This window comes from Mya arenaria, chromosome 1 (genome assembly GCF_026914265.1).
Source record: "Mya arenaria isolate MELC-2E11 chromosome 1, ASM2691426v1".
Taxonomy (NCBI): domain Eukaryota; kingdom Metazoa; phylum Mollusca; class Bivalvia; order Myida; family Myidae; genus Mya; species Mya arenaria.
The window spans coordinates 6,066,160-6,076,745 of record NC_069122.1 but is presented as its reverse complement, the minus strand read 5'-3'; the positions used below and the strand labels follow the sequence as shown (position 1 = coordinate 6,076,745).

General features: G+C 35.9%; 1 protein-coding gene and 1 long non-coding RNA gene across 2 annotated transcripts; both read left to right on the top strand.

Moving 5' to 3' along the window:
* The first annotated feature begins 2,269 nt into the window (after nucleotides 1–2,269).
* Nucleotides 2,270–5,395, top strand: LOC128239977 (uncharacterized). The gene is made up of 3 exons (XR_008261983.1): nucleotides 2,270–2,371; nucleotides 3,137–3,290; nucleotides 5,229–5,395. It is a non-coding gene; the product is annotated as an uncharacterized LOC128239977 (long non-coding RNA).
* Nucleotides 5,394–9,805, top strand: LOC128235811 (probable proline iminopeptidase). The gene is made up of 5 exons (XM_052950608.1): nucleotides 5,394–5,404; nucleotides 7,458–7,542; nucleotides 8,441–8,628; nucleotides 8,825–8,969; nucleotides 9,675–9,805. The coding sequence occupies exons 1-5, from the start codon at nucleotides 5,394–5,396 to the stop codon at nucleotides 9,783–9,785; spliced, it is 540 nt and encodes a 179-aa protein (XP_052806568.1). The 3' UTR covers nucleotides 9,786–9,805.
* The last annotated feature ends 781 nt before the right edge of the window (nucleotides 9,806–10,586 follow it).

The window sequence follows — 10,586 nt, the reverse complement described above, 5'->3', positions numbered from 1 at the left end:
TTTTGGATTCAACTCAGATCTCAAATACTGTTCATTCAATGGCTTTTATAAAGTATACAGAAGTCATCGCACAAAATAAGTTACATATCTTCATATTAACCCTAAATACAAATAATGGCCCTTGTTTGATTTTTTATTTTACTTTTTGATTCCTTTTGACGGGCACGTTTTTAAATTTGTATACAGTTTTTCACAAAGTGCAGCTGATCATTAGAATGACGTACCGAGAAAAGGGCGGCGTCAAGCACACCTGTATCAAATAATTTCAGTTAGGCTTGACATATAGTGACCAAACTTGGTATATATGAAGAGTGTGTGGATGCCATTCATGGGGTTGAGATTTGGGCCCTTAGGTCAAGGTCAAGGGCACTGTTACTAAAAACCGAAACATGGTTGGTACTGAATAACTTTAGTGAGGGTTAACATGTTGCGACTTAACTTGGTATGTAGGAAGAGAATATGGAGGACTTCCATGGAGTTCATAGGAACAAGTGCAGGTAAACTGTTACTATAAAAAGAAACAAAATAAACAATCAAAACTGAATCTCACAACAAAAGCTGATGTTCTTCTCATTGAAAAACTGGTTTCGTCGCACGCATTTCGGCGTTTCTTGTTTACTTTTATTTAAAAAAAATATTGCTTTTGATAGGCACATATTACATAATTATTGTATTTATTTCTAAGACAAAGCGGCAAATAGTCAGCGCAGCCCTACCTCAGCTCTTGTTTTACACTGGTTTTACTAAAAGAGCTCTGAAAATAAATAGTAGCATGAATACTTCATAACTCTTCATTTTAGTAGTTGAGTTGAAGCCCTTGGTGAATGATAAACGCATATGTCATTCTTTATAAATTGCATGTTATCATTAATCTTATTTCATTCATAGACTCTTACCTGGAGGAAGTGACACAATTCATACCAAAACAGAAATAGTGAGCTTGGCTTAATTCTGTTTTAAGGGACTTAAAACATTTATTTCTAGGAATTAGGACGTCTGTTTTTCTATTAAAAATGTTCAGTAATTGTCAAGGCCTTGGTGTCGTTGTCGTCGGCGTCATTGTTCAAACTCTTGAAAACTTGTCATAACAAAAACAAGAGAGGTCCGAGAATAGTTCCTATATTAAAGTCTGAACAAATAAAATCATCATTCGATCTTAACTATTATTAGCAGAAATATTTGGTCAAATAAAAAAGATTCCTCATACACATGCAGATCAAGGCGCTTATTCCGCGCTTAATCGAACGCCTATGATGAAATCCAATGGAATAATATCCACCTGACATGTGGAAAGATCTTTGCATATCATGGTAGTACTACACATGGTCAGTGAAATTTACCAGTAAGAATTGATTGTCATGATTTTTTTAACGTATATATGTAAAACAATGACATGTACAGTCAAACCCCGTTGGCTCGAACTCGCTTGGCTCGAATTCCTCGAACTGGATGTAAAGGACTGATTTGTTTATACTGAAGGTAAAACATCCCGCTTGGCTCGAATTTTACGAGGCTCTATATATTTTTGCTGGTCCTAGGGAGTTCGAGCCAATGAGGTTCGACACTATATGACTGTCTTTCAGTTCTTGTGTCATGCAGATGGAGAGATGTAAATTGCAATTCATACATGTAGGTTTAAGTAAACTGCAGGCCCCAATTTCCCTTATAACAGGATTAAGCTAAGCTCACTATTTTTGTTTTTCAATATTTTGCTTAAAATTCACTTCTTTAAGAGTGTGTATACTTTAGATAGGAATTATCTTTATGATAATCACAATAAACCATTTTTCTTTTATCAAAATTCAATTTTAGTATGTATTTTGGCTAATTGAAATAAGCTACTTAAGCCTAACAGGCTTAAGAAGTTTCGAGAAACTGAGGCCAGGGTCGTCAATATGGTTAATGGGCTTTGCTTGATATATACAGGCTTGTCAAAGAGATTTATATATGGGGTAAGATGTGTTGCGTTGTTGGTTTGGTTCTTACAACAACCTGTGGAATGGTTTAGATTCATTAGATCTCAAATGGAGTTACAGGTTTATTCATTCATACCCAAGCATCAAGTGAAATACCATACTACAGACATAGCTATATATATGAAACATAGTATTCAGTATGAATAACTGCAATAGATAATTATGCTGTAATATATCAAGAATTGTGTCCCATAGATACATTTAGATTAAGAATGCAACAAGATGCTCATTCAAGTATTGACATATCACTATCTCGAGTCGAATAGCAAAATACTGTCTCACACAAACTACAGCTGAGCGCCTGATAAGATTGGGCACAAAATATTGAACTGTTATATGTGTTACAATCAAAGGATCCTTATCTAGTCGGATATATATATATACATCTCTGAGTGGTGAGTTTTTGTCTTAAGTGTCTTTAAATGTATGTTTAGACTGTCAGTTTTAAAGTAATTAATTTAAATAAAAACAAGATGCCACAAAAGAACAAATGATGTTCTACGACACGTATACATGTTTATGTTTCCACAAGGACATAATTAGGATTAAATGATATGTTAATAAGGTTTGTTCCCTCTTTCCCACAGCTAATTTCCACACTTACAAATTAGCACCAATTATCTCTTCGCACCTTAAACTTACATGTATTTTCTATACTGTTCAGCAAAAAAATGAACTACCCAAAAAAAATAAAAAAAATACTTGCAGTTTATTATATCACTGTTTTTATTAGGGATATATTCTTTCACTCTGTTTGAAATATATATTTATTGTAGAATATAACTATAAATTTGTTATTGTTTGCAATTCATATTTATAAAAAAACTATTTTTTTTAACAATTAGTATGTTTATATAAAAATACAAATTGTCAAAAATAATAATTCAGAACTGATAGCAAATTATTCTGAAATCAATACTGATGATTCCTGATTAATACAATTAAGACTCTCCTGGTAATCAACGGTTTTAAACTAAGAACTGATATGCTGACAGACACAAGATCTCTGGAATGGGACGCATTAACATGGCTTCATATTAGCTCTTATCTATAGAAAATTAAATCAACTAAACCAGAACAGATCTGATTTCTACAGCTTGTTTATGTACAACAGGTACTTTTAAAAAAGTATTATACTTACTTTATTATTTAAATTTCAGTCAGAGTATTAACACACAGGGCAATGTCAGCCCCGAGACCGATGTACCCGACATTGAGCCATACGAGACCGGGATGTTGAAGGTGTCTGACATTCACATGGTCTACTACGAGCAGTTTGGGAACCCAGAAGGAAAGCCTGTCCTGTTTCTGCTCGTGCGTTGTTTAAGTGACTCTCTTATTCAATATCAATACATACACATATATAACAAACATATATTTTGACTAATAAAACCTTTAACTACTTACTTGATAATGAATTTGTTGAAACATTTGTAAAGGTCCGCTGTAGGCGGCAGGTGTGCGTTCATAGTGTAACGGTCCGCTGTAGGCGGCAGGTGTGCGTTCATAGTGTAACGGTCCGCTGTAGGCGGCAGGTGTGCGTTCATAGTGTAACGGTCCGCTGTAGGCGGCAGGTGTGCGTTCATAGTGTAACGGTCCGCTGTAGGCGGCAGGTGTGCGTTCATAGTGTAACGGTCCGCTGTAGGCGGCAGGTGTGCGTTCATAGTGTAACGGTCCGATGTAGGCGGTGGATGTGCTTTCATAATAATATTCCGTATAAAACGGAAGTAAGTTCGTAGTACGTATGTTAACTTGGTAATATGCAAATAAGCAAAGCCCGGGATCTGTGAGAATAGAGAGGTTAGTGTATATAAAGACCAGTGGACATCTTCAAGGTCGAGCATGCTTTTCCCTGAAGGGATCTGTTGGTGTTTCATAACGCCAGAAAGCACGGCTATCTGGTGTTTGTTTGTTTGACGGTTGCATGTTACACATTAATTACAGATAAAAAGATTGAAACCGTGTATTTAATAGCTAAAAACGCAAAAATATTAAATGATTGGTGAATGCTAAAAGATTTACTGTGATCTACTATAATACTGTGTTTTATGCACATTTCTTTCAAATTAAAATAGGTATCCTTAATTAGAACCATTGTTTTCGACATTTATTAATCCATTTTGGAATAATAAAACAATTATATTAATTGTGGTAAATCTTATGTGGGAGTAAGAGTGCATCTTTAATGATTATCATAGAGTATATATATATATATATTTCAAATACGTACAACAAGAGAATACATACTATTGATTTCGCACATATTTCCAAAATGGTCAAAGTACAATAAAATTATATTAGCAACTGACCAAAATATATATATTTAGCAAGTCATACGATCAAATGATCGCAACTGTAAATATAAAAGGTGCCCAAAATCGGTTGATGACAAATATTTTCCATTTCAATTCGTTAATATTAGAATTTGATGATCATAATAAAAAAAAACAACAACATGATTTACGTACAGAAAATAAATATTAGTCTTTATGCACCAGTCAATTGTAACTACGACCACCCCAGGTCCGGGGTTATACCGGGGAAATGGGCCGTGTTTTTACCTTTCAGATGGCCCCGCAGTGCCGGGTGATTGCGGAGGTTTTGTCTTCGCTTTAAATATAGCGAGGAATGGGCCTTACCTAGGGTCCCTGGGGTGTGGGGGCATTTGGCGGGGATTTTACCATCTGTTCGTCCCCGCAGGGCGGAGATTTTAGCCGGGGTTGGCTGGACCGAAAGTCAAAGTCCCCGCTATTCCCCGGACCTGGGGGGGGGGGGGCGTGGTTACAATTGACTGGTGCATTATCTATGGGTATTTTAATAAATTATCTTACGTCTTCTTTCTTTCAATTCGTTTCGAAAAAAATATACACAGTCGAACCTCGCTATGTTTCCTCGATGTTCCGGCTATGTTGAACATATTGTTAATATTTTGGGTTTAGTTAGGCATGTTTTGTATTTTGATTATATCGACTTTTCGTTATCTCGAAGTATTTCCCGAGGTTCCAATGACTTCGACATTTCGACAGCAAGTTTTCACTGTATATTAATACTACTCAGTGAAAAGGTTATCGTACAATACGATCGTTGAATATAGGTTCTTTAGCCCACAATCCAACAAAGGTCGGGAACGTATTACTTATAAGAGAAAGTACTATATAATATAATATATGATTATCTGCAATACGGAATGCAAGATGATATGTGCAACAGTCATGTAAACTGTTACATGAACGAGATCTTGGTTTGTTACAGGAAAACACAACGTGGAACTTGGTGTCAGATATTGAATTACTGCGTCGAAAGCTCGTAATCGATCAATGGGTTGTCTTCGGCGGCAGCTGGGGCTCAACCCTTGGCCTCGTGTACGCCATACAACACCCTGACCGGGTCAAAGCCCTTATTCTCAGAGGCATATTCATGGTCAGAAGGTACGACCGATTTTTGTAAGACAGGTATTTTATGAGTCTGGGGCTCCACCTTGAGTCTCGTATACGCCACACAGCACCCTGTAGGGGCCAATGGCCTCGTTTCAGAGGAATATTTGTAATCAGAAGGAAGGAAAGGTTTTAAAATTCTTCTATGCACTAGTTATTCACATATACAGAACATATATGGATATATATTTGAAAGGACCTACATAGTATTTAGTTAACTCGAAAGAGAAGGGTAAACATGTTATTGGGTTAACTCGAAAGAGAAGGTAAACCTGTTATTGGGTTAACTCGAAAAAGAAGAGTATGTTATTGGGTAAACTCGAAAGAGAAGGGTACACATCTTATTGGGTTAACTCGGGGAAGGAGGTTAACAATTTTGGGGTAAATCTTAGGAGAAGGGTTAAGATATCATTGGTATAACACGGAGGAAAAGGCTAAACATATTATTGGGTTAACACGGAGGAAAAGGCTAAACATATTATTGGGTTAACACGGAGGAAAAGGGTAAACATATTATTGGGTTAACACGGAGGAAAAGGCTAAACATATTATTAGGTTAACACGGAGGAAAAGGGTAAACATATTATTAGGTTAACACGGAGGAAAAGGGTAAACATATTATTGGGTTAACACGGAGGAAAAGGGTAAACATATTATTAGGTTAACACGGAGGAAAAGGGTAAACATATTATTGGGTTAACACGGAGTAAAAGGCTTAAAATATTATTGGGTTAACACGGAGGAAAAGGGTAAACATATTATTGGGTTAACACGGAGGAAAAGGGTAAACATATTATTGGGTTAACACGGAGGAAAAGGCTAAACATATTATTGGGTTCACTCGGAGAAGAAGAATAACATATTATTGGGCTAACTTTATTAGGGATCTTGTCTTCACCCAATGTCACGATCAATATCGTGTTTAATTTTATTTGTTGATTAATATATCGAAACAATTGATATTTAAAAATGTATATTTTTCAGGTACTTTGCAATGTTCCGTTGCAAACCAAAAGTTTGTCTATGACTTTTTCGTTATAAGACACATTTACCATCGTCTGAAATTGTTCACTATTACCAGGGTCTGAAATTTTACACATTTACCATGGTCTGAAATTGTACACTTTTACAATGGTATGAAATTGCACCCTTTTACCTAGTTCTGGCTTCCACAACTTTAATGTTGATATTTATTTTTTTGATGTTTACAACACATTAAAGTTATGGTGTAACCCCCATAGTAAAGTCAACCAGAATCAATTGAGTGTGATGATGCAATGCAATCACATGACCATGATGACGTCGATGGATTCTATTTATAGTATCGGATTCACATTGTTCATTTAGTTGAATCCAATTGAAGTAAGGCTGAAAATACCTTTTGATAAGTAAAAACAATTGATTTATTCCAAATTTGTTATTAGTTATTCACTAATTATTCGAAATAGAAAAAATAACAGCAAAATAAACACTACATTTGTGAGTTCAAATGTAGGTCAAATGGGTATTTTCTGAAAATCTTGGTGTCACGTGATTAAATTTGAACACAACTATGACCTAGTTAAGGAATGCTTGTAAAAGGATTAATTAAAATGCTAATTCAACTATCTTTAAAGAGTTTTTTGGTGTTGAAAATGTGTTTGTGAACTACATTTTACTTCATTTACCTGAGGATACAGTTATTTTGTATGTACAATGCATACAAGTGAAATAACAGCGTGACATAAAAATGTCACGAATTCTGGTAGCGTTTGGATACGGCGTTCTCTTCAGCGAACACATCCAAAAAGGTAATATATAACGTGTTCGCTGCAGTTCTTTAGCTACCTTTTACCATGGTCTGAAATTGTACACCTTTACCATGGTCTGAAAGTGTACACTTTTACAATGGTCTGAAATTGTACACCTTGACCATGGTCTGAAATTGTACATCTTTACCATAGTCTGAAATTGTACACTTTTACCATGGTGTGAAATTGTTCACTTTAACCATAGTCTGAAATTGTACACCTTTACCATGGTCTGAAATTATATCGTTATTTTTTAGAAAGGAGTTGATTTGGTTATATCAGGAGGGAGCCAGTTACATCTTTCCGGATGAGTTTGAATTATTTGTGAAACCAGTCCCTGAGGTAAAACATATTTGTTATACTTCTCATCCGAGATCAATTACAAGAACCCACACAGTGTCAACGTATACCCATGTCAGTCTAGTTCAATACAATACCAAGACCATTCGGTCAGAATAATGTTTTACACCACTATTTAAAGCGCTTTCTTAGATTAACGCATGCTCTTTCAATTGCATTTATATATTCCATATGAACTCAATATGTTCGGAATACCTCTGATAATGGTTTCATCAAACAAACGATGTCTGTGATTGGTTAAATGACGTTTATATCGGTACAAGGTATGTGATTGGTTAAATTACGTTTATATCGGTACAAGGTATGTGACGTCGATGAAACAAGTGCCATGTTTGACACAGCTGCTGTTCAAAAACTTACATTTACAGTATAGTACGTTGAAATATATTGGAAGCGTTATATTTCAGCGTTTTAGTTGGATTACCCAAAGAAGTTTTGTAAATAATGAGTGTAAATATAAACATGGAATATTTACAATAACGGTTTTATCAGTGTATGAACATATTTGGCAGTGCGCGCATAATCGTGAAGCCCTCCGGTATTCAATAACCGTGCATTAACAAAATGTTTTAATACAGGGGCATTTTAACCGTTATTAATGGAACAAAAACAAAATAAAAAAGCTCAAGTGCGTGTAAATGTACGTAGTTACAGTTAGAAGATACAGACATACTTATAATCTCATAGAAACAAGATCAAACATTGTTTTCCGAAGTAGCATAGATGACGTAACGTAATTTATCACGTGGTATACACACACTGAAGATGGAGCGATGTAATTTTATGAGTGCATATTTCCAGCGACTGGCGTGCCGCAAGTTTTAAATTAATTTCAGCCAATCAAAGAATTAAAAACAAAACCTTTTTTATCTTCCTTAAGGTGGAGCGACGTGACGTCATGAGTGCATATTACCGGCGGCTCACGTGCGATGACACAAATGTGCAACGTAAGGTCGCCAAGGCGTGGAGTCGTTGGGAGGTGTCCACATTGAATCTTTATCTCGACCAAGCCAAACTGCTGTGGGCGGAGGACGATCCAACTGCACTTCAAGTCACCAGGATTGAGTGGTAAGTTGTTTGTATTTGCATTTCGGGTGACCATCTAGTTTCATAATTAAATTATTAAAGTGCCATTTGACTCTTTTAAACGTTACCTGGTCATTTGGTTTTACTATGTTCTAATTATTTTTGACACTCGTTACAGATGGAAGGGTTGAACATGTATACAAGTATGCAATTTAGACGATTTTTTTCTTTATTCTAGCCATTACTTTGTCCATGGTGCCTTCTTTGAGAAAGATGAATGGATTCTTGCAAACATTGACAAGATCAGACACATTCCGACTACAATCATTCAGGGCCGTTATGATATCATGTGCCCTGCAGTTACTGCCTGGGATCTGTATAAGGTATGTCATTTATAATGGAATCAGGGCAAGCAGTATGTGTATACAACGTGGTAAACAACGTCATTAATGCTACGTCCGAAGGCAACGTTTTGCTTCAAATGAAAACTTAAAACAAAAATAACTGTTATTTTTCTTCACCATTTTAAATCAAACAAAGGACAGTCTAACTGTCTATGCAGCTTTAAGAGTGTTAGTTTTTCTCAAACACTTCGACGAACCTGTTTCCAAAACATTGTTTTGACAGTGCTTAATCCGGCGGCGGGTTTGTTAAATTGTTTATCGAAGTGTTTTAAGAAACTAAACTCTCAATCAAACTCTGGTAATGGACCGAAGGCGGAGCTCCGTAAGCGGCGTATACTGTGCTATGTTCATTTAAAATGATGAAGAAAAAATAAAGTTGTAGTCTTAGTTTGAATGTCTTTATTTGAATCAAAATTGTGCATCCTGGCGTAGCATTTATGACGTAATTTATCACGTGGTATACACACACTGGCAAGGCGTCTATTATTCAAATCTTCCCCACTCGGAACGTCCCACTCTGGTGCTTCTTGCTTCGTTTAAGTTCCGGATTTTTATTGATTTTATAACGTAAAACACTCATGGGATTTCATTTTTTTTTAAATAATTTAAGGATCGCTGTCAGATTTCACTAGCACAGAATATGAAGAAGGATTCCTTATATATCTTCATTTACTTGTAATTAAGGTGATCCCTGAAGCAGACTTCCACTTGGTACCAGACGCTGGACATACCACCAAGGAGCCCGGTATACAGACACAACTGCTGGACGCATGTGATAAATACAAACACCTATGAACATTCCGCGACTGCTTAATAAACAATGACATTTTATAATCATTTCATGAACGTTGTTTTCCAAACTAACGATTTGGCAATTAAACCATTTTATTTTATATGGAAGGATGTTCATCTTTTTTCACCAATAGACTCGCCGAGTCTATAGGGAAACAATTTTTAATGGACAAGGGTTTAGGTTATAAGAAATATGAAAACTTATCAATAACACATTTATTTCAACTTTCCTTAATAAACGATTAGTCTTTAACAATAATCAACAAACCTATTCCTTGCCTGTTCATTTAGACTGGTCACTTGTCAAACGCAGTGGTTATTTCCCTTTGTCAAGGTAAAGCACTGCTTTTAAGAATCGGCACCTATTCACACGCACACCTGTTTGAAATTTTAAACGATAAAAAACAACAAAGAAGGCGTCAAGCACAAGTTCGTATTTTTTTAAAGCTCTCTTTGAAATGCGTATTGAGTCGCGCATCTAAACAGACGAGGGTTGGTATTCGTTTGATCTTATTACAATCTTGTTTAATATTTCATCGATAAAGTTCATTGAGTTGAGTTGAGTTGTAATTAAGACAATACAGTTCATAAAAAACGGTCTCGACCGATAAGCGTGTACAGACCGAACTCGACTTGATACAGGATGTCGGAATAGCGTCCTGTCATAAAGTCCCCTATAAAGCTAACGCCAAACCGCTGTTAACCGCTTTAAGTTTTAGTACGTCAACGTCAGAATGTTGACTATCACGCATGAGATTACGTAGGGTGTGGTGGCGAGAAAACCGGTTGAAAAACTTGAAAAAG